This window comes from Diabrotica undecimpunctata, chromosome 1 (assembly GCF_040954645.1).
Source record: "Diabrotica undecimpunctata isolate CICGRU chromosome 1, icDiaUnde3, whole genome shotgun sequence".
NCBI lineage: Eukaryota > Metazoa > Arthropoda > Insecta > Coleoptera > Chrysomelidae > Diabrotica > Diabrotica undecimpunctata.
Window position 1 is genome coordinate 69,979,281 of NC_092803.1, and position 26,025 is coordinate 70,005,305.

The following is a 26,025-nucleotide window of genomic DNA, read 5'->3' on the forward strand; positions in this document are numbered from 1 at the left end:
CAAATAAACAAACAAATTATTTAAAAGAAAAAAACCTAAAGTAAAAAAAATATTCAGTTAATGTTAACTCCATTACTTGCGGTTTATCTCAGCATCTTTATTATATCAACGGGTTATATTTATAGTTGTAACCATTATTTCTGACGGTGTAATATTGACACAACCGTTTTGAAGATAAACTTATTGAAATGAATGCGTAATACCAAAAGCGTCTGTTATCAAGCAGTTTCTACACTTCTTCTTTATTAAATTTACTTTTCAAAATTGTCTTCCGCAACTTGCAATTAAATTTGGCAAAGTTAACGGAGCCAATACAAAGTCACTTAAATTAGCAAATATAGGATTACCGTCAAAATATTTTTCTGACCCACTTTAAAATAGAAGTTATTTAGATTTTCGAATTTTATTTGAATATCTTGGTATTGTTGAAGTTTTCTCCATTTGTCATCGATCTTTTGCATCGTTTGTAGGTCTTGAGGATTACAAATTCGTGCCAATTTTGATATTCGTGGTAAAATACTTTGACAGTTGTTAAAACTTTTTTATTTAGACTGGATTTTTATTTAGCCCATGACTTGACCTGCAAAATCATTTCTTTTTGTACGTACATATAAGCTGTAATCAAGAAACTCGTCCAACTTTCGTAAAAATGTTGTATCAATACATAATCTAAATCAAAATATCTTGACGATAAATTGTTTCAACATTTAGTTTGTCCCATATATCGTGGGTTCATGTACGTAAGCAATAGATTTTTATACAGTGTGATTATTTCACTGTGCAAAATTTGTGATAACTACTTTATTGATTTGTAAAAATTTATTTAATTCAACAATTTTTTTTTTCATTTCAACTTTTGTATGTATTACACGGCATAAAACCAGACAACGTTAAAAATTATCGTTTAAAACGATAATTATCATACCTTTGGCAACTCAGCATATTATGATCGGAAAAACTCGGGTCAGACTGGAGTAAATAGTAAATATGTTTTTGATCTTTGTAAACTCAGTGAAAACATAATGTGAGTTATTTTTGTTAGATATCTAGTTAATTTTGTAATACCCACCATTTTGTAATAAGATATTGTACACTACATAAAGCGGTAAAATCGGCAACATTGCCTCGTACGAGGTAATAGTAATTCCCAATCTTTTCCGACACTACGACAGAAAATCATTGAATATCACTTAGTAGCACGTAACGACGGCTGGTATTCACATATCCGTCATTCGAATTCGATATTTGTTTTCATTGCCATTGCCTGGTTCATTTCTTAGAGTACTTAAACTCGATAAAAATACACTAACCTTCATAAAGCGGTGCATTTGTATTGGTTTTTAATCACGTGAACAATTTTTTGTGGTTGAATTGAAAAGTGCATTTTTTAACGATAAAACAAAAAAATATACTCTCATTGAAAATAAAAAACAATTCCTAATAAAATAATAAATAATTCTTTATGTCTTACAGAAATGATTCAAATATGACCTTCTACGGCTGAACAGTATCCCAATCTGTCACTTTTCTGGTCACACTTCTTGAGCGTGACATTTTCTGCAATTTTTGTGGCAATAACAATTCTCAAAATTTTTAACAATATTATGATGGACTGCACGCAAGTGGTCTCCTCTCAAAAAACACAGACAATAAATTTACATACTCTTGTCCAGAAACCATTTTATTATTTGAACTTTTATAAATGTATCAACGTCTAAACAGACATGCTGTTTACAAAAATAAATTAAAGATCTACGCTGTTAACGCTTTAAACAACCATTGTAATAAATTACTGACGACGGGTCAACGAAGCAGATTCGTAGAAAGTCGACGGCGCGCAGTGTTGCCATTTATAGGGTGTATATCTAATTTAAAACTGAACGTACTGTATGTATGAATACGTGTGGCTGATGCATTTTGTTGATTTCATCTGAGAAATAATCGCCAATCCTACACTTTTTTGTCGTTATTTATCAAACGTATTACATATAAAGGAATATGCCACTGAAAAAAGGTCTTAAACCTTACTATAAATAACTTACTATACTGGTCAAATATGCTATAAGGTGATTTCTTTAGGATAACTTTTTAAGACGTAGTTCAAATGTCACTTTTGAAGTTATCCAAATATCTTCCTTAAATTTTTGATAAATTGTTAGTAGAAATCACAAGAACAAAAATCTGATAAAAATAACGTTCAAATTTAAAATTTTCATATACCCATAGGATGTTTGTTATATACCTTTGAAGGAAAAAACTGAACATTAAAACGCTTTTGGGATATGTTTTTGAAATTTGCACCCCAATGCTCAAAACAAATCTCTATCATTTGCATAATTTTCTTCGATGTCCTCCGGTTTCCAATCTCACATCTCGTTCTGTCATTCCACAGATCGTTCTCTAGTTCTCTTTCCCACATTCCTGTAAATCACACTTTTCTTTAATTAATTAAATATTTTAATCCTGACCTACTATCGTTTTGCTTTTATTTTTCAAACAACATTCCTAGTTCAGTTTATTTATTTTCCTGCCAATACAAATAATATAACATTAGTTTTTTTAATGTAATTAATATTATTTATTACAAGCAAATCCCATTTTTACCTGTATGTAATTACTCATTCTATTGAAAAGTATTAAAATTCCCCAGTCATGAAAACAAATTAATATCCCACGTAGATTCATCTGAAGATGCCCACGCCTATGTGCTGGAGGAATGAATCCCATAGCTGTTATTACGAACGAAAAAAAGGCATTGTAATTACCAGGTACGGCAAATTATAATCATTTTCCCTACTATTAGTGATGGTATGTTATTATTTTCAAAATGGCAACAGTATTTCCTTCCGTAAAACTTTGTTGATAATGATAGTCATTTACCAAGACAAGAACCGTGGAGAAATATACTCTGGATTAGATTACACATTAATTTAGTCATTTTATTTGCGTTTTAGGCAGGTAATAAAAGTTCTTCAAAAATGTAATAATAACTTTGCATAAACTTTGCTTTACTATTACTAATAAATATTTGTAGTGGTGAATATTTTCACAAAATATTTGAGCTCATTGTTTCCCATAATTAATTTTGTTGGTTTTTTTCTAGTTTAAAATTGGAGTGCGAGAAATTAGCAAGTGAAAAAATAGAAATCCAAAGGCACTACGTTATGGTGAGTACAAAGTATGATTTTATACTATAAAATAATAATTGTCAGTGTTAAATTAGTCCATAATAGATAAATTAGTAGAAACTGGCAAATATGATAACAAAAAATAGACATATGCACTTAAAAATAGACTACTGATATCCTAATAATATACATTTGAATATATATATATATATATATATATATATATATATATATATATATATATATATTGTATATATATATATATATATATATATATATATATATATATATATATATATATATAAATAAGCTAAGATTAATACTATTACAAGAATTAATATTAAAAACAGACTTCCGGGTTGAAGTCTTCCTCTTTAATGTCTTCTTCAAAGCTTCCGAGGTCTTATTCTCTCGAGTCCTCAGACACTACTACACTGATCACTCATTAATGCATTACTGCCACTGGGAACAGCAGACGGTTCATTTATACCATCGATGGTGACGTGATCAATAGTATTCTTCAGCAACCGTGAATAAGTGAATGCAGAGGTTTCTTCGGTCATTTATGTTGGCGAAAAACAGGCGAAGTCAGCTACTTCATCGGTTTATTGAAAACGTTTCGTTTTTTTTTAATTTTCAAAAGCTTCTTTAGTTCACTACAAATATAATGAGGAAGTTTATAAGTACTACAATGTTAAACTACACTACACATACAAAACAATTTGTAGTTTTTCAGATGTTCTAGAAAGTGTAAAGTTACTCAACATATAAACCAAATATCTTAACAAAAAACACTTACCAACTAACTACAAAGCACTAAAGTCCATTAATTTAATTGTCCGGTGAATTTAGATTTTACGGACGGCTTCGTTTGGTTTTCTTGTGGTGACAACCAAATGACACTGCGTATTGCTTGTTTAGAAAATAAGAGGATCCGCATATGTGTATATTCTATTTCATAGTGGATGGTCGTATCTTCAAACTGCCCAAGTGCTTTAATTGTTGAAAAGAAAAAAAATATACGGGGTTCGTGGAATAATTTCTTCGAAGAAAGATTGTGAATGGCGGAATATATTAGACTATTTGTTGAACTCGAAATATGGGGTTTGATGGATTCTTACTTATTGTGTAAGATGAGAAAGTGGTAAATCTGGCATAAATATGATTTGTCTTATTCTTTTATTTTGTTCATGGATCATTCTGGATATACCTGCTACTCTGCGCCAAAAATCTGTTTCTAGAACAAGGAGTTTTGTTCCGTTCTCTTAGTGAGTTGTAATTAAAATTTAGACCCTATCGCTCGTATTCTTGTATTAGTCTCTTTTCATCAGCTGTAGATCTTCCTGGTCTTATGGTACTTCCACGTTTAGTGGTATACTTATTTCAGAATATGATCTCCTACATTTCTTCAGTGCCTCATTTAGGCATATTTTGAAAAGTGTTGGAAATAGACTGCAGCCTTGCCTTAAACTTATTTACCATATAATTCTCATGGAACTGGTCGTTAATTTATTTTTGATTGAAAATCATTGTAGAATGGTTGTATTGCTTTCACAAGTGTAATATTAACAGATGAGCTTTCCAATACTTACCATAGTCTGCATAGGGGTATTGTAGGTATCATAAGCTTCGTTCACAAATAATAGATGAGTTGGTCTATCCCTAGTCATTCTTTTTTAAAAGTAGTTATGTTAAAGTGTAGATATGGTCGATGCAATATTGTCCAACTCGAAATCCTGCAAATTCCTCCAAATTCCAGTTCCATGTTTCAGAAGTTCAGCAGTGATTCCTTCTGGTCCATAGGCTATTTTAATTTTCATTATTCCTATACGTCTGGCAGTTGGATTGTCTCCGATGTTAATTTCTGGTCCATGGAATTGTTATCTTCTGGGAGTTTGTTTGCTGAACAGAGATATTCAGGTTTGGACTCTTGTAGTTCTTTTGCGTAATGAATTTTAAATACATTAATGTTGATTGTTTGTAGGGTTGTTGTATTTATGTCCTAAAATATGCCTTTGTAATTAACATATCTTTTTATAAAAATAATATTTCGATTAAAATTTCCAACATCCAGTAAGTTATTAGTGTATTTTTATGTATCACTAGCATTCTGATTACTTATTTCCTCTGACCACTTTTTTATTATTCCTTTTCTTTAGCTCATTTCCTTGTTGTTATAAGATAGAGTTATTATGACTTAACAATTAATTCTGTCAATAGTGGTTAATTATTTATCCATTTGACATTTATTTGATTTTTGTTATCGTTTTGTTGTAAAAAGGGACAAAGGTTAAACATTCAATGTATGTCATTAGATACTGAAAACTAATGTTTTCTGGATTTACACAAATTTTGCGGAATTTCCGAACTAAATCCAGTTGATCAGGTATCCTATCGAACTGCGCCAATTTCGTTTCTAATTGACGTAGCGGAAAAATTTTATGCTAGAATCAACGCGAAAACCGGTGATTGGCACTGTCGAATAAATATTATGTTCCAGCAAATAGAAAAGGTGCGGTTTTTGCAACGCGGACATTTGCCGAATTGTTTATTAAAATTGTTAATTATACAGCGCCGCCAGAACAATATAATGCTTTTCAATTACAATGAGTTTGATATTCATTAATGCAGAATTTAAAAGTTGGCAAGCGAACAGCTGTACACCGCTTGGCTTTAATGGAAACAAATGAATACCGTTGTTATTTTGTTTCCCTGATATGTTCTGCTCAAACTGGAATTAATATTAAAACGCCTACAAAGTTAGGTGGTTGTTGCCTGTGCTCTGTTTTATCATTTCGATTTATATTTTATTTTCACTCGATGTTTTCGGCATTTTCGATGTTTTTTATTTAAATTATTACCTGATGCAATTCGTGTCGAAACAAATAAAAATTATATTAACATAGTTATAAACATATATACATATATATATATATATATATATATATATATATATATATATATATATATATATATATATATATATACGTAACAGCGCTCTAGGCCTGGCCTAAGGCTTCCAAAAACTTGGTTATTTTCCTCCTTTTTTTTCGGTCTCTTATTTTTCTCTCCAATGTCTCATACCTTTTTCTGACAAGTACTGTTTTGCTGCTTCCATCCATTCCTTCTTTGGTGATCCTTTTTTCCCATTTCTCCTTCCTTCATTACTGTTTTAACATTTTGGTTCTCTGAAATTCGTAAAATCTGAACAAGCCATCTAGCTCTTTGGGCTCGTATTTTTGCCATAATGATTGGTTTTCCATACATTCTCATTATTTCTTTATTTGTTCGTATTCTCCAAATATTCTCAGCAGTCATTGCCTCCGAAGATTTATTTTATCACCTTTCTTATCCCATATCTTTACTTTCTTTTCTTCCTGTTGGTTCATTATCCACGATTCTATGACATACAATACTGGTGGACAAAACTAAACTAAAGCCGATATTCGAGAGTACACGCTGCATTGGGGTGGTTATCAAAGAGTAAGTATTTATTAATTTCACACTAACATAGTGTGCCAACCGTGTATCTATTTTCTATTTCTCTTTGCCGACGGGAACCAGAGAAGAGCGCCTTTTCACGTTCTGTAAGATGCCGGCTTAATACTGTTTGACATATCTATTTAACCTGCTGCGTAGGATTGTCCCGTCGTTTGTAACACTTCTAGGGGGAAAATTTCCCTAATTAATGTTGCAGAAATATCTTTTTTCTTAATTTAAATATCAGCAGACGGGCATTTTATTGGTTTTAAAATTTTATTAACGATTGTTGTAATTTATTTTGTGTCGTTCTACTTCCAATTATAGCATATTGTTCGTTACTTTTCTCTCACCGAGTTTCTCATAATTAAGTATTTATAAAGTTCGATATAACTTCTTGACTTCGTATTTGATTCTATCACATAATTCTATCATAAATTAAAGATTAAAACTTAATGAACTTTACATCGAGAATTAACTTTTACAAACCAACTAATCCGGCAGTTTTTTTTTTAATTTTGCTTATTTCACGGTCATTACACATCGAAGAATTGTTCGCTTACGTTTGTATATACATACCACCGTTTATATTTTATTTTTCATATACAACACGGGCCCGTCCAAAGTTAGCCCGACGATAAATAATAAGCTCGCACAGGTGTGCCACGGTGAATTAATTAAAAAGACACGTTGTATAATTCAATTTGTGCTCGGTTTGACAGTTAAACTGGTTATTAGATTACGACACGTGTTTTTTTGTAGGGAATTAATTTCTAAACTCCAAACGAATTAAATTTATATACCCAAAAGTACGGTTCCACTATATGGTTTTTTTTATTATGAAAGTGTTAATCTTCCTGGTATTAATTTTGATACAAACAACGAGTGAAAGGATTATTGTATCTGTACGAAGAAGTTTTATGGAACGTCTTTTGTAGACTAAATTGTAAAAAAAACTAAATTGTAGGAAATGATAAAGTAAATAAAGCACGGTTTTCTTCTTTCCATTTTCGAATTTTCTATAAAATTAGATCATGTTCTCGGCACTGCTGCATCCTTGCTTGCCTTGCCTTGCTTAGCACTGCTCCATTTTGTTGCAGTGGGAACACTGCCGGGGACGGCATTGTAGAGAGGATCAGCGTCCCTGTGGCTCTTAAACTATTTGTGTATTTAATGATTTGTGTTTCATTGTTCACTACAATTCCAGTACTTTATGGTCTTCGTTTTCTTGTATGCAATGCATGGTCAAATTTGTCTTCATCTTCTTCTCCTTTGCAGTCCTAACTTTACTGACCTGGGTAGCTGATTCATATTCTTTTTTCCATCATGTCTTTAGGAGCTGTTGGATATGCATATCGCACCATCCTGAAAATATCTGCCTCATATTCTTGAAGAGTCTCATCTCTCTTTTGTCTTCGATTTTTAAACTGTGACTGGTAGACATGTTCCAAGTGTTCGTGACCATGTCTGAAGCCAACCAGATGTGCCACACAACCAGGACATCTCTTCGAAGAGCATTAGTCAGTTTTGCAGCCTTATCTTTTTCGGAACATCCATTCGCTCTTGCAGCTGATTCGAACTATTTCATATAGTTATTCCATGACGATTTTCCGTCGACAGTTAGGACTTTAACACGAACAGAACTTTTACCCCGTCAAATGTAGACCATGGCTGTAACTTTCATTTCGTCTCGTCGTCTTTTTTTTTCTACTGTAATTTTTTTTCATTCTGAAAAAATATTTGTTAGTTTTCTCAGGATTCGAAAAAAATGAACGCATTTAAAAAGCATTAGTCCAAAATTTTGAGCTTACGCTCTTAAGAGAATAACTTTTAAAAGTGGTTTCCAGTGAAGAAATATCATTAGAAACTTTATTTTCTAAAAAAGCAATGTCCTTAGAATCTTTGGAAATATCAGAAGAAACATTTGAAATATCACAAGAAACTTTGCTTTCCAACTATGTGATCGCCGAAATAATAGCAACATGCTTATCATGAAATACCCATATCATGAAATAATTTCAAAACTGAAATTTTTGAATCTAAACCCTCTTCTTCCAGGGCGTCCTTCAGCCGTTGTTCTAATAGCTTTTTTCCTTGCAGAATTAATTCTCTATCGCCCAATTTCCGTCGGAAATCTGTCACTTTTAAATTACTAAGTCTCCTAGCAATTTTTCACAGAATTTATTTAAATATCACAATTTTGACGCTAATGTAGTGTTTATTTTAATTTATTTAAAGTCTTCTAACACTAACACTAAGACACGACGAATTTATATCGTTTATTTATTAACGGTACAAATATATTTATCAAACTCCTAAAATCTATTTGCCTTTATATAGGTACATTTTGCCTCACTCTTCGAAATGTTTCCAGAATTAAGTGGAATTCTCGTGACGTCAGAAAAGCCGTAGATCTTTTCCGAACACCTAGACAATTCGATCAGGGGCGTAGCAGGGGCCGACGTAACAATATTTAATAGCAGTGCTATTTGACACTTTCAAAGTTAATATGATATACAAACGCGTAACATGATTGCCGCAACTAAAACTCATATATTCTAGAGCCCACATAAGGTTACGTTCATCAACAGTACAATCCGATTATAAAAATCTCCTTTTTTAATGTACATAATACGTTATTTAGCAATATATCGGTCAACGTTAAAAATGTTTGTTTTGTACAGCAGTTAGTGTGTATGCAACCATAGTGCATTGATAGATATAGTATTTTTTGAATTTGAGAACGTGTAAACTATCTGCAAAACAAATAAATAAAATTCACTCAAAATGTTGGTTGTTCCTATTTTTCATACGCGTTCAATTTTGCCAGATTAAGTGGTCATCGATGCATTATACCCTCAGTGTGTTATTTAATAATAATCACAATATCGAATATTATATATTCAAATATTTTATCGGATAATTAATAGGGCTTTCATTAGCGTTCAGTCCATCGGAAAATAGAGAGAGGACAAAACGTAATCGGTAATAATTGCAAATATGCGGTCGAATGCGTACCCGTTATTTGCAGTAGTTTCGGTATTGATTTCGAATTGTTGCATTTTATTTTGTCGTGCATATTAATATGCGCCGCTCGATTGTTTATCAAAATTAACACCGCGATACGTCTACAGGGTAGCACGATTTAGCACTATATTTATAACAGGTATAGTTTAACTGTTATTTATTGCTCTTCTACTTCGCCTTCTTCTTATTCTTCTGCTTTTCATGTAGACATGACTCTGTCTGTTTTTCAATGTGCTTTCAGTAAGTTGTCGTTCCATCGTTTTCGTGGTCTTCTTACTCATCGTCTTTCTATTGGGGAACCGTCCCTTGCCGTCTTTACTACTCTAATCGTTGCCATTCGGCTTATATGATCGTTCCATTCTACTTTTCTATTTCTTACCCAGTTCTTAATGTTCTCCACCATGCATATACGTCGTATATCTGTATTTCTAGCTCTGTCCCGTTGTATCCTGCCATCAATTTTTTCAAGTGTTTTCATCTCTGCTGTTTCTACCATCCTTTTTGTCCTCTCTGCCATATTGTTTCATTCAAGCAGCCTGCGGCTCTGTTTGCTCTATTCACTTGATCTTCCACTTCAGTTTCGAGCTTTCTGTAGCTAGATATTTAAACTCTATCCATGTTCTATTACCATGTTACATTTTCTGGCGGTTATATTAAATTGGTGCAGCATACGTTGTAAATCCTCTTTAATTTGAGCGAGTTGTATTGCGTCGTCTGCGTAACAGATTATTTTAAGTTATTTTTCTCCCATTTAGTATCCTTTTTTAGTTCTTACTTTTTTTTATTAATTCATCCATAATCAGGTGGATATTTTCGATCGTTTTTATTATTCCTATCTCTCTTGCGTACAATAAGTGAATAACGTCCTTTAATTTGACCTGGTCAAATGACTTCTTAAGGTCCACGAAACGCAGATATGCCGGTTTGTTGTATTCTAATGATTTCTCTTGCACTTGCCTCATTATATTTATAGCGTCGGTGCATGATCTTCCCGACCTAAAACCTTGTTGTTCTTCTGATAGTGTTATGATTTCATTCACTTTATTTTTATCACTTTGGTTCTTAATTTTAGTGTTGTGTTTAATAAATTAATTCTTCTGTAATTTATTGTTACAAGTTGCCAATTCCTCCTAGATGTTATACCAGTTTTCATTTGAGTGATGCAATAAATAAGAAAATTTATAAATTATTATCATTGCCATCCAACCTGCAAAAATGGTTTAACTTAACCACTACCGGACTTTTCAGAGCAGCAGTAAACAAAGTCAGAATAGCCATGTTAGTGTCCAACATCCGTAAAAGATAGCCACCATAAGAAGAAGAAGAAGAAGCCATCCTAGGCTAACGGTAGATGCGTTATCCCGATGGAAAAACCTTTCTTATTTGCCAAATCAGTTTACTCCTCATTGATTTTAATACTTAGCTATGAAATTGCGTACACAGTATAAACAGATTGACGTAATATTCGTCATTCATTGTGTTCTTCTAGTTTATTTTATTTAGTCGACCAAAATAATTTTATGACATTCTTAAATTACAGTTGCCGTAAACTTTCTTGTAAATAAAACCACTTTTTGCCTTCTTTGGTAGCAGCGAACCATTCAGATTTCCATTTTTTGAACTGTTTTAGCGTTAGGGAATATAACAGTGGTTTCATTAATGGTTATTATACTGGGCAAAAATCTTTGGATTCTGGCCAAAACGTACCAAAAAGTTTGCTGGAAACACTAAAATGTCATTCAATACGATTACTGAATGGTATCCGCGACAGTAGTTATTGGTGTCCACTTAGAATTTTTCGTTAAAAAATTCTCTTCATATTTCTCACTTCTAGTATAGATTATGTATAAAATATGTGTAGCGTACAATTTTATTATAACCCTATTTATAGGGATCAGAATGTGTCATGCCAAATCAATGTTGGGTACTAATTATGTAATTACAAGGAAGCTTTTACATATTTTTTTACTGTTAAAGTTTTCTACTTTGACTGGTCAAAAAACTATTTGTTTATCGTCACTTTGACCTAAGTCTAGCAAATTTGGAAACTTCTACTTATTTTATACTTCTGTCTTCCTACACCGAAGGTCCTAAATTACAAAGCTGCCTAATCTAAAATGAATAAAAAAAATAAGGGAAATCTTGCCTAAGATAGATTTAAATTGTATGTATACGATTTACACACTTCACTTATAACCTCCAAAGTTTATTCAGCAATGTAAAAGAAAAACGTATTACTTTGGAGTACCTGATCTTAAAAGCAAAGTTACTGCCTAAAAGTAATTTGAATTCCAACGTAAATGTGCCTGCCTTTTAATAAATTTATGATATTCCTACGCATTATGACTGTGATCTCACATATTTTTATTCGACGATCATACTACATAATACGGTGGATTTTTTCAATCATATCCTAAGCTGAAGCAGTTTTTGGATTTAATTCCTCGTGTTCATTGGTTAACATATAAAGTTTTTAAGTTAAGTTTAAACGTTGAAAACGACTAGCGAAAACAAAACACATGGGATTCGAATAGTGTTAAATTCAGCTTTGCTTTGATTTTCCTTAGTATTACGCATTTAAAGTGACAATAATTTATGACTGTACTATACTATTTTTTTTTCGTTAACATATAAAAATATTAATTTACAGAACGGTCAAAAATATCCCTCCGATACGTTACTCATTACAAAGTCCAAAGTGATTCTGCGACTTTGAATTGAAAGTCACGATTAAATTATTTAGTCGGCCAATAAATTAGTAGTGCGCTGAGATATAGTATCTCGCGGCTCTGTGGCGCTTACTCAGTGAACCCAAATGGCCGGCACTAAGACTCTCCGAAGAAGAGTCTTATTGCAGCGAACCAATAACCCCTCTAAACCTTTAAAAAATTACTTTTATTACTTAAATTATTTAAATATAAATTAAACTAGGCCTCCACAGCTTTACTCACTTTATGACCTTTTAGACTTGTGGAAAGACATAGTAGGCGAACGGAGCTCGATTTGGTGAATAAAGGGAGTGGTCGAGTTCGAAGTCGAGTTCGAGTGTTCGAATTCGGACTCTAAATCATTAATTGTTGGCATAGCAACATGCGATTTGTGTGCAGAGACATTTTTCTGTAAGAACAAGATACCTCTGGGCAACTATCCACGTTTTCTATATTGTTCATAATTTAATTCCAATAACGTCGAAGATTAATTACCAATTATCCAGAAAATGGTTCATAATTATTCCTTGGTAATCCTGAAAAAACTGAAGGAAGAACTTTTCCAACATATTTTTGGACAAGGAATCTGAAGTCTTGGAGAACCAGAGTGTCTTCATTCCATCGAGTGCTGCTTTGTTTTTGGGTGGTAGAAATGTATCCAAGTTTTTCATAGTAACGACTTAAAAAGTTTGCATCTTTTCTAAATCGAGAACAGTTCTAATATTATTCTTAGATTCCTGCACGCTTGTGGTTAACATACAGACAGACATTGTCATGACGACAGTCACGTCATGATCTGCATCGCTATTTACAGGGATGTACACAGATACTGTCCCCGATCGATGTTCATCCTCAATGAATATTTAACTATTTTGAATTGAAGTTTGCAAACGATTTTTTTTCGCTACCGTACGAAGGACATTGATCGCAAAGGGTATTAAGCGTATCTTCGATAATATGTTTTCCTCTTAACCCTTTCAAATTTATGTCATATATTGATGATAATCGATGTTAATACTGTTATAAAACTTAACACTAATTTTACACTAACACTTTTAACAAGTTATTCTTCACAGTTATGGTCACACAAATCTTTAATGGTGCACCACAGCCATTTTATAATATTATTTTAAATGGATTCATAGGAAAGTAATACCTAATTTGAAAGCTCTTGTATTACTTAATGCGTTCCCGAACTATTTTGCGATTCTGTCGCTCTATTTCGCACAAAAACGTAGAAACTTTCACATATACACTTTTGTCATAATCGTATACTGTTATTTACAGTCTGTCCCAAACCCTTCTTTCAGTGCGTCACTAATTTTGATGTCATGTAGGATTTTAAGAATGTCGAGAATTATTGCATGACATTTTAGTTGCATGTATAAAAGCTGTATGTATAAAATGTCTGTACATACTAACCTTCAATGACAATTTATCATTTTATCAGTTGACATTGTGAAAGTACTGTCACGGTGGGGACCATCTGCCTCAAATTATATTTATGCTCATCATTGATTGGATATCTATTTAGCGTATTCTAAACTCTAACCAATTATACACCCGTAAGTCGAATTCGCTTTAATATGCAATTACCCGAGGACGATACATAATTTTCTAAGTTCTCTGTATAATAATCACAGACTCACGTTTTTTTCTGTCACTTCTAGCTTAATGCGTTAGAGAGAATTCGATCAACTATGACGCACTGAAAGAAAGGTTTAGGAAGGACTATAATAAAAAATGACGCTGAATAAACGTGGAAAATTAAATCGACATTTTCGAATTTTTTCCATAAAAACTGAAAACTACCAAATGATCAGGAGCAGTTTTTACTTTTTTATACCCTCACCATTGAATATGAAACGGTCACCATTTTGAAATTTCGTGACACAACCGCACAAAACTCAGAATCGTGCGATTTAAAAAAGGACTTACAAATTAGATCTCACATTATGCAATATACTTTCAGTATGACGTCCATGACGTCATACTTTTGACACATGTCAATAAATAAAAGTCATCATTTTGGAATTTCACAACACAATCGTACATGACATGAATGGCGTGCCCTCCAATTAAAGAACTGGCAGGACCCTGGGCTACCTGGCCTTTCGGCATACGCCCGTTAGTGAAACCTCTGCCCCTACGAGTCCGACACCAAAGTGAAGGTGCCACGGGGCGCGTACCAAAGACGTCCCGTGGGTCCCCCCCTGGGGGTACCCCGTAGGGTTACCACGACACGTCTAGCACACGCAACCCGCGGGGGCTCCACCTTCCCCGTAGTACCTGTGTTGTGAGTACCTTGCCTACCCGTTACTCCCACACTACGGGCGGGTAGGTTCGGCAGGCGGAGGAATTTCCACCTCACACGTAGACAGGTCGCCGCCGAGGATCTCTCCTCTACCACTCTTGGATCTCCCGGTGGGTACGTGCCGGGGCACCTACACCGCTCCTGACCGCCGTCAGGCGCGGTGTGTCCACACCCCTCCTGACCAAGGTCAGGAGAGGTATTTACGGGCCCAGCTCGTTCAACCTCACCAGGCTCTTTTGGAATGGGAGTAGAGTGGTCCCACGAGTAGTCTCGTCTCGGATACTAGGAATGTAGACCGGTGACCGTGTCGCCGAAGCGACCGTGTGCGTTTCTACCAACCCGACACCTCAAACGACGGCTCTCCACCTCCCTATTCCTACCCATTAGTCGCCTCTTACGACAGGCAGGGCTTTCTGACCCCGGTCGTATTCTTTATCTCCGCGAGCCGGACGGAGGAACACAATCGTACAAAAATCCAGAAACATACTCTATGATGCAAGAACTTTTAAATGATTCACTACTTGCTATAGGATTTTAAAATAATTTTACAAAATGCCATCCATTCGCTATTTGAAATGATTACGGTACTAAAACATTATGTACAGATATATGCCATAGGTTAGTTCCCAAAAATTAACTCGAAACAACCGAAATAAAAAGACTTGGTAAAGACACTTTTAGACAGAAAAAGAAGTGAAGGTGGAATTAAAGAGAAAAAAGTGTGAAATGAATATATTTACAGAATTAAAAAAGGAAGAGTCATTAGAATCGCTCAAGGAAAATCACAAATAAGATAAAACAAGCAATTTGAATCTCTCTCTTGTCGTTTCCTCATTGCTGAGGATCGTGATTTCCTACAATGCCGACAATTTCAATTCTCTCCATCTCTTGCGATTTTGGGCTGCTCTTATGGACTCGGAAAACGTCTCTCCAGTAGCTTTCTGTACTTGATCTGATCATCGGATAGGTGAGCGTCCTCTGCCTCTACGTCCTTCTACGTTAATTTGACTAAAATAAATTAAAAAGAGGATAAACGATATAAACTGCAAGTAATGGTATACACTCATTGGAAACGTAATAAATGCCAATTATATAAAAAAATTGAAGAAAAAATTGAATTTAGAAGTTAAGAGTGGTGAAAAGTTACGTAAAAAAAAATGGTTTCGTTTTTGAAAGTCACCCTGTATATCCAGATCGGCTGTTTATCAAAATTAACAGCGTAAAAGTATTAACATATACATATATGTTGTGTTCGGCTTTACTAGTTGAAATTAATATTAATTGTTCAATTAGAAATAATAGGATAAAACCATTGTGTTTTCGGTATAGATAGGAATAATTTTGTGTTGATATCAAAGCAGACATTTGGCTTTTTAGGGACGATATTTATGTAATTAATTTGGTTGAATATTTATGAGCCTCCATCGAAAAAGGCAATTGTTATTATGATGATACTTACACCATATTTAGTTTGCTCGTCGGTGTATCGATTATTGGTTTTATTATATTGTTAAATATTAATAAAAATACGGATTCGTTACTACATATTTACATTTAATATAACAATAACTTATAATTTTACAATAACTTAAAAATACTAATACTCTATAAATTTATATCTGTATAAAAAAATGCAAATGGCCACACCTAGAAGGACAAATATTTTTTAAATATTTATTTATGGATGTATACATTGTAATCTTATTATTTGATAACATTATAAACATATTGGCAACGTCATTTTCGTCAAAAAAGTAATAATGAGTGGATCCTACTTGATTTTCTATACACTCAGTTATTCTATGGGGCATTGAACGAATTAAGTGGTCTAGATCATATTGCAGAATACTCATCCAGATTCTTTTTATGGCATGCCACAGGTCTGCTGGAGGACGTGGAAATCGATTTATGTTTCGACCTACCATATCGATGGGTGACAAAGCAGCTTATATTGATGGCCACTCCAAAATGTCTATACCAGATTCTTGTATGAGCCCTATGAAAGAACATATATGGCCAAGAAAAGCTTTTGATTACCAAATAAATATAGGTGGTTGCGTTTCGACTCAATTTGAGTCTTTCCTTATTCTCATACGCATGTTTCAACTTTAATTTGTGAAATTACTGGCCACCAACTACATGGATTTATGGGAGTTATGGCTACAGTAAGAGACCATAAGAGACCAGGCAATCAATGAAGATTCCTAGAAAGACGAAAGACGTGGCGATCGAAATGCGGGATGCGGTAAAAGGTATCTAATGAAAATAGTTTTTGGGAGAACACTTCAGTAACATTCAGTTTACTTGTGATTTTTATTTTTCCTATATCTAAACTTTTAAAATATTACCGAGATAAACTTTTAATGTGGCATCCGTGGTGCGACAATATCCATGAAGCTGAAGAACCAATGGAACCTTCTAATCAAACGGAAGATTAACAAGGCTGACAAAGAAAAGTCTGACGATGCCAAACACATGCTAAAAAATATTTGCGAGAATCTCTGTTCTGTACTTTCAAAGTCGGAAGCAATTAAGGAAACGTGCTTTTTTAAGATGACGCCAAAATCGGCCGTTTATGCGCTTTACCTAGGAAGAAGAGAAAATATATTGGCAAGTTCAGAAAAATAAAAACTCACCTTATTGAACCTGTGATAAGAACAGTATACGAAATGTATGCAGCGAACTAGTGAAAGTTTTCGAAGACAATCGTTTCAAGAAGATATTTATCTACAAATTCTGTTTTTGAATTATTTCGTAAATATTTCAACATTCCATTAATTTGTGTATTGTTTGCGTTCCCATGTTTTGTAAATATCTTCGTTTACAACATACATAAATCATTTTATTTCCATGACAAAGACATCAATACACTACTGAACGTTCTGTCCGATAAACGGAAACTTGAATTTCCTGAAATCCTCATATCTCCGAGTCTGCTTCGATCGAGTTACCTGATACTCCTTGTCATCACATTCCATTCTAGATATCTGCTTTTTTGTGCCGCAGAATTTATTCTCATGTTCGTAAAGAAATCGCAACAGGTTTTTACAATGGTGAAGTATCCCAAGAAGATAATACCAGTCATTTAATGTCGCATAGTCTAGATGTAATCGGTCAGAAAAGTAGTATATAGCTATATAAATTAAACACAATTTAAATACTATTGTTAAGTAGAAATTAACAAGAATTTTTTCTAAAATCTGGTTTTATATTATTCGAATATATACTTAAATTAAAATGATTTTATACTTTAATAGTGGAATGTCTCGAGTTGATATCGCATGTAATGTTTTATATGCTACTTATCTTTTGTCATGTTTTCTGTATAAGCTGTCATGAGGTTTTGTGCCCCGTGATCTGTCATAAATTTGATGCTATACTATTTGAGATTAATTTCAATAGATTTCAACGGCCAGCGTTATTCTTCTACGACACTACAGCCCAAATTGAGCCTTGGCCTCCTTTATTTTTTGCCCTTGCTTCTCTGTGGCTGATCTTCTCCATACATGGACTCCTAAAAGGGCTTGTGCGTCGCTGTTTACTGTGTCTTCCAACCGCTTTCTTAGCATTTCTTTCCTGCATTCTAGCATTCAGTGCTCATTTGTGTATGTCATTATGTAGGAAGCATGTACAACTTATAACCATGTTTTTACTTGTGGCAAAATTTATCAAAAACTCCCCATTTTGGCTTGTTTCATTGTGCAGTGGGTGTTTTCCTGTTGTGCCATAGAACTGCGGCTCCTTGCCTATTTTAGCATTCATATCATCCATTATAATCTTGAAGTCGATCAGCGTTAGTTTGGTTAAAAATATGGTTCCCAGTAAATATGGTTCAATATTTTAAACTTTTAAATAAAGTATGAATTAATAAAAGCTCTGGAAACTCTTTTTATTTAAACTTGGTATTAAATGAAGATAAAGAAATTTTTGAACTCGTATTTTAACGTTTCTCTCGGATGTTGGCGATCATCAAGGCTATCATGGTTTTGTTGACTGCTCTGCGAAACAGCTCCGCTGAGGTCATCCCAAACCATTGTCGGAGATTTTTCAACCACGAGATACGACATCGTCCCGGTCCTCTTCTGCCAAATACTTTACCCTGCATAACAAGCTGAAGAATTCGATATTTTTCTTCGTTCCGCATCACCGAGTGGCCGAGGTACTCAAGTTTACGTTGTTTAATTAAATTAAGCACTTCTTTTTCTTTTGTCATGCGCTGTAGGACCTCAACGTTGGTGACATGGTCCACATAAGATATTTTTAGTATCCTTCTGTATATCCACATCTCGAAGGCTTCGATTCGTTTTTCAGTGGCTTGCGTCAGTGTCCAAGTGTCCAGTGTCAGCGCTCCTCCTTGGCGCTGAATTTTTGGAATTTTGTGTCCAAACGCTGTTCCAATATGGACTTGTATTTTAGGCTGTTCATCATGCCTTTGATCGGTACCAAAAATCTAACCCCCATCTATGCAAAACATCCCCAAAACATTTTTTTTGACTGGCTGTTTTACGGTTTGATGAATACGAGATGGTGTAAGGTTTTCATTGTCAGACTTCCTAACAAATTTCAACCGCTGTCTCTGAACTATAAAGTGAGTTTCATCTGTAAATAGGACTTTTCTCCAGTCGTCTATAGTCCAATTAGACTAATTTTTGGCCCCCAATAGCCTTTGTTTCTTCATTCGTCCAGTTAGAAGCTGTTTTTTTCTGTGAACGCATTGTCCATCTACCATTTTTCAAAAGCTTTTTCCGAACAGTTGAGTCATCAATCAGTACACCTGCTGGTAAATCTTGCTGGAGTTCTTGGTTTGTTTTTCTTGGGTCCAATTTGCCAAACTTTGCTCCAAACGTTGTTGCGGGTTCTCTTTGTGACATAGAAGGGTGTTCACCTAAAGTGATAATCTTTTCATGCTTCCTAAGCGTAATATTTATTATGGCCATTATGAAATTAAATGAAACAAACACACTAATTACCAAAAACAACACAAAATAGTACCAAACAACACAAACCAAGTGGGAAATGTCCTAAAACACCCTAAAATAAAAGGCAGAGAAAATTAAGGCTATGTTTTCAATGCTTGGTCAGTTGTAAATGTTTGGACAGTGTTGCCAAGCGTGAATATTGAACAATGTCACAATGATTCCATTAATTCGCATAACACTGTATTCTCTTTCAGGAGTAGACTTGCTCTAATCTATTCGTTTTTAGGCTTAACTGTAACATGTGCTTATTGCTCTTTTTTATTTTGAATTCCTCAACATTAAGTGCCGTACATCATTATTTGTTTTTATATGATTATTGTTTTATAAAATTTACTTTCAGTGAAACTTGTCTGTCACAACATGAAGCTCGCTTCGTTTTGTTATATCCATCCTGTACTAACTCTAATGTATGTGTCTTCATATATTTTCTCGTCATTATGTAAAACGAATCGTGAATGTATCAACCTGTTACTTAGTTTTACACTCCAAATAATTTCACACTCTAGCTTACCATCTTTGTATTACAATTGCGTAGTTACTATGTTTTGTGAGAACAAATTACAAGACAAGAATACTGGTGTTACAATCTGCTTTCTATTTGACATTTTTTAAAATTTTTACAATGTTATTCATTTTTGTTTATGTACCTCCATTTCCTAATTTGATTTTTCAAAACTCTCCCCTTGCATGACGTTTTTTTAAGCTTTACAAAAAATTCCGAAATATTTATATATGTATAGTCCCTGTATGTTTTTTTTCTTACCTTTCTGGTATTACCTGTCTGCTTCGTTGATTGTTACATCTGCCACAAGTACAATCACTTTATGACCGCTGTCCTGCAACTACCTTTCGCTCTCTCGATAGCAGACCTCATCAGTATTCCGCTCTCTGAATCTGAAAACTAAAATCACGGGTTTCTCCATGTATCGCAACGTAAACAGTCGTTTACTTCTTCTTCGTCGAGCCATGGCCATAAATATCAGTGCCACCTTTCGCCATTTAGACCGGATTCCGTGCGTTTATAAATGACAAAAACTTAAAGTGAGTGCTGAGCTTTTTGTCGGTCTCATATTCGCACTTTTTTTGTCACATCCGAAGAAACAACAGAGCTGTTTAATGATGTGGATATAGTTACTGGATTCTTGTGATTCTTGGAAAGCCTTAAAACATATAAATAATTAATAGCTTATGGTTTTCATAATCTAATTTTGCTACGGGAATAACTCTGCAGATCTTACGTATAAATATGGAATCTTCCTACATGCCATGATTCTGTAATATTGTCTTGATTCTAAACACACTGAAGTATTACAGGGTGGCCGGACGAAAACCAAACAGAGGCATTATCAGGAACTACGACAACATTTTTGAAAACCCCGGCAACAGGTCAATTTTTGATTGAAGGGAAGACCTTTTTCCCGTATTTTCGGTTATTTTACTTTCAACCCTAAGCCAGGCTAATAATCACCCCAATACTTTTTAATCGCAATAGAGATATCGTTTTAAAGCCTTGCAATTCCCTCAATATTAGTCTTTAAATTTTTAACTTTGGTCCAATACTTTATTATTTATTTAAAAATACTTCTTACTTTTAAATTGCATTGATTTAGTACGCCAGTGGCTTAGATTTTAATTTATTTCGTCGTGCAGCTTTTGTTTTTTCATCACATTTGTCACGCTAAGTAAAAAATGATATGATATAAACATATAGAGAACGTGAAATTAGAGGATTCTCTTGTGAACATCAGTTGTAAACATTAATTTGTAGTCTTCGAAAATTTATTAGAACATGATTTATTCGATTTCGGAAAGGTTAGAAATCGTTTCGATGTATTTTATGAACAATAAATGTGCCAATATGACAGCTCATCAATTTAATAACCGACATCAAAATAAACACGACAGTAGGAAGTGTGCTTTGAAGTTAGTTAAACTATTTGGGAATGTATGTAATAAAAACCAGAAACTGAACTGCCTTAAGGGTTAATAAACGTAGTGAAATTGCAGTATTGGGACATATTCATCTACACTTGCGAGCAAAAAAATCGACTCTAAATGTAAAATAAGGTATAATTTTTGACTATACTGTTTGGCCAGTGTATATAAACATATACGTAAAATTAAAAGTAAAATTGCGTTAACTAAGGCAGTTTTTAGCTCCGCCACTGTCGCTGGTGCTAGATTACGGACCCGAACCCTACATTTAAGTTCATCCCATAGATGCTCGATGAGATTCATATCCGGACTCAATGAACGAAAATCCATTCTTGTTATACTGATGTTGCCCAGGTAATCTTTCGTAATTTGCGCTGTGTCACATCGAGCGTTATCATGTATTAGCATAAAGCCGTCGTCTATGTAGCCGGCGTAAGGAACAACATGGTCTTGAAAAATATCCGTAATGTAAAGATCCGCTGTCAAACCACCTCCGCAACTATCACCGGGCACGAACAAAAGCTCTGTTTTTTCTTCTAAAGATCTTCTTCTTCAAGTGCCATCTCCGCGGCGGAAGTCGGCAATCATCAGAGCTATTCGGACTTTTGAGACGGCTCGGAAAAGTTCATTTGGTGTACATCCGTACCACTCTCTCAGGTTGCGCAGCCATGACATTCTACGCCTCCCTATGCTTCTCTTTCCTTGGATCTTTCCCTGCATAATCAGTTGGAGCAAGGTGTATTTCTCTCCACGTGTAATATGTCCGAGATATTCTAATTTTCTTGTTTTTATTGTAATTAAAATTTCCATTACTTTGTTCATCTTTCCCAGAACCTCTTTGTTTGTGACGTGTTCTGTCTATGATATTTTCAGAATTCTTCTGTACACCCACAGCTCGAATGGTTCCAGTTTTTTCATTGATGTCGCATTCAAGGTCCAAGATTCCATTCCATAAAATAAAGTCGAAAAAACATAGCACCTCGCCAACCTAACTCTTAGTTCCAGTTTTAAATCCCTGGTACATAGCACTCTTCTCATTTTGTTGAAATTTGCTCTAGCCTTATCTAAAGATACACCACCCCAAAACATACACAAACCACCTATATAGCTCACTATTTCGACACTACAGCACTGGGCAAATCGTTCTCTTGGCCTCCGATAGACGGGTTGTCTTCTGTCATTGTTATACAAGCACAGTCGACTCTCATCAGAGAATAAAACTCTGCTCCATTGGCCAAGGTCCCAATTGTCGTGTTCTCGTGCAAACTGAAGTCGAGCTTGTTTCTGATGTGCGTTCGATTTGGACTCTTTGTTAGCTCGTCTGGGAGTCAAAGTGGCAGCCTTAAGTCTTGTCCTAACTGCCCACTGAATGACGGTGGGGCCACTCTCGTAATAATGCCCTGGGGCCGCCTTTACTGGTAAAGTATCCATTTCTAAAATATTCACTTACTGCACTTTAAAGTGTACATAAACGTCAACGTTTAACAAGTGACTGAGACGACCACCGACAAATTCATAGAGGTCTACATTGCATAGAACATGCCCGTTACAATGTTCGCTGCATTTCCTGTACCATACAAAAGTAGGCAAATTTACACCACGGTGCCAATTTGCATAAAACAATTATTTTTTTAAACTCTATAATAGACAATATTTTTTTGCATTAGTTGTTTCAATTACTAATGCAACATAAAAATAATAAGCATAAACTACAATTCATCGTGAGTTGATTTTTTGCTGAAGCTGAAGTAGCAGCTATATCTGGAATCAACCGAACTAGCGTCCAAGCCATTTTTAAGAAGTGTAACCTCGGAAACCTTTTTTGGATGGTGCTAGAAAGGTCACCAATGGAGACACTGCGGACGTCAGCCAGATGGTTGGTGGAGAGTGAGTCGTGGGTTCGAAACTAGCTTTTGGAACCGGGAATGGGTCCAACGGACGAAATAAGTAGCACAGGATAATAAATATTAGAAAAGATATAGAAATAAACAAAAAGATAGACGGGTAAAATTACCAAAAATAAGATAAGATAGAAACAGGGCGCCACTTAACTTTTTGGGTTCAAGGAGAAAATTAAGAAACCTTAGAAAAGAAAAGAGGTAAGGAAAGATATTTAGGTTCTAAGACCAAATCCAAGGAAAGATATCGACAGTTAATTATAAAATAAATTCGGTCAACACACTAGATAAACAAATAATAAATATATTAGGTGGACTCCGTCCATCTACTTACCTACAAAACTAAATCAGCCTGATCTTTCTTCTGGTGGAAGGTATAATAATTATTTAATATAATAAACAAACATTCAGTATATAACAAACAACAGAGGTATTGTTATATCAGGAAACTTATTAGGAGTCGAGAAATAAAATTCATTGATAAAACAAAACAAAATATATTCAACACCACTATGATATAGGCAGCTGAATGTACAAACATGTAAAAAAAATGCACCATCAATTGTTAAATGGTGGTATACATATAGCAATAAACAGTATTATAATTAGGAAATACCTCTATAAATACAATATAATAAAATCATATACAGTTTAAGTTATCAACGAAGAAAGTCTGATAGTATTTAATAGTATTCAACTAAAGCTGATATAAATCTCTCTTTGCTGTTTATGGGCTTATCTCGAGATAATGGGATAAAAATGTATGTATAACAATTATAGCAAATAACAAAATGATTAAATTTAAATTCTAAAGAATACAAAAAGTTTTCAAGAATTCTGTATTATAAAAATAAACCACCCGCACTTGGTTTCAAGATAATGATCTATATCGCACTGTTATTTAATGATTAACTGAGAATTAAATGTTCTTAATTTAGAAATTCTTAATAGTTGATTGAAAGTTCGTAGAAAAATATTAAAGGTTCCTTGATTGAATGCTAACTCAGTAGTTAACCTTAACTACAGGAGAAGAAATAGTCGACGGAGATTCGCCCAGATATTTGAAGATAAAATGATTATGGTAACTTACAATAAGTCTTGATAACTGCTGCAGTCTTCACTGAAGCTAAATACTTTACTTGTATTAAACACTGAAGTTAATTAACTTAAAGGTAGTTTATACCAATCTTTAATCTAATATGGTATTAGATTAAGAACTGAAACACTTCTAAGTGTATACAGACTTAAAGAAAAAATTCACAGAGACGGTAATATCAGCAAGCGGCTTTACGCAAAGATCGCCCTGCCAGAAGTAATATTCTTCCTCTGAAATCTTCACAAGCTTCTCCAAAAAAAAGGTAAGATAACCCCCACTTAAAAATGACAGCCCAGCCTGTATGTATTTCTAAGAATGTAAAAAGTTCTAACGATATCGAAAATAACGGTACTCTTCTAGCTAGAAACGTGATGAAAGGTAAATACTTTTGGATTAAGTTCTCTCAGAAAATTACTATAACGTGCCTTCGACGATGTTTATCAAATTTATCAAAAAAGAACCCGCCTGACCGGAAAGAATTAACCGTGGATTAACGAGAATAATAAGTCGGACCTTCCGTGTTTTGAGATAGTCGCTAGCTTCCAATGGAATTTCCTAATGGTAAACACGACCAACCACGTATATATTATTTGCAAATACGGCCATCGGCGTCTCAGCAACAGGGGTAAAAGGATTAAAAATTATTTAATATTTTAATTATAAAAAAAATGTTACAGAAGAACAAATTATATCCATATAAAATACCATAAAAATTGTCCATTAAAAAAGGTGGGGGATGATTCTCACCCAGGTTTAGAGATCAAAGTAAAATAATCGAAAGTACCGGAAATATGTGTCCCCTGTAATCCAAAATGGACCTGTAGCTGGGTTTTTAAAGATGTTCTCGTAGTTCCTGATAATGCTTCTGTTTTATTTTCGTCCGGCAACACCTATATCTCAGCCAGAGCTGAATAGTTATATCGACTTTAAAGATAATTGCAATTACAACGCACTTTTTTAAAAAGAGACAAATTATAATTTCATTTCAAAGTACATGCATTAAAAAAGAGAATTGTATTCACTTAATTACAACTTCATAAAAAGTAAAATTAAAAATTTCTTTATTAAACTATTTTTAAGTACTTTTATATAAAGTAATGAGTTGTGCTTTAAAGTTAAAGTTTTTAAACATTAAAATTGATTCTACTTATAAATTAATGTATAATAATAATTGTAATTGTGCATATAATTGTAATTGAAAAGAAAAATAATTATAATTAAGTGTAAGTGTATAGTATCTAATTGTAATTAGATAATTTAAATAATATAATCACAAACTATAATTCCTATATATATATATATATATATATATATATATATATATATATATATATATATATATATATATATATATATATGTTCGGAAAGATTTCCGCGGTTAGTACAATTAAACTTAGAGCTAAGATTAATATTATTATAAAAATTAATATTAAACTCACCAGTCTTCCGGGTTGAACCGC

General features: G+C 33.8%; 1 protein-coding gene across 2 annotated transcripts in view; it reads left to right on the forward strand.

The window, feature by feature from the left end:
- The window catches only part of LOC140450574 (transducin-like enhancer protein 4), a 763,102-nt gene that overhangs the window by 258,494 nt on the left and 478,583 nt on the right, over window positions 1–26,025 (forward strand). For both annotated transcript variants that reach the window (XM_072544231.1, XM_072544235.1), the window contains one exon: window positions 3,104–3,167. In XM_072544231.1, coding sequence (XP_072400332.1) covers window positions 3,104–3,167 — 64 coding nt within the window. The remainder of the gene's footprint in view (window positions 1–3,103; window positions 3,168–26,025) is intronic.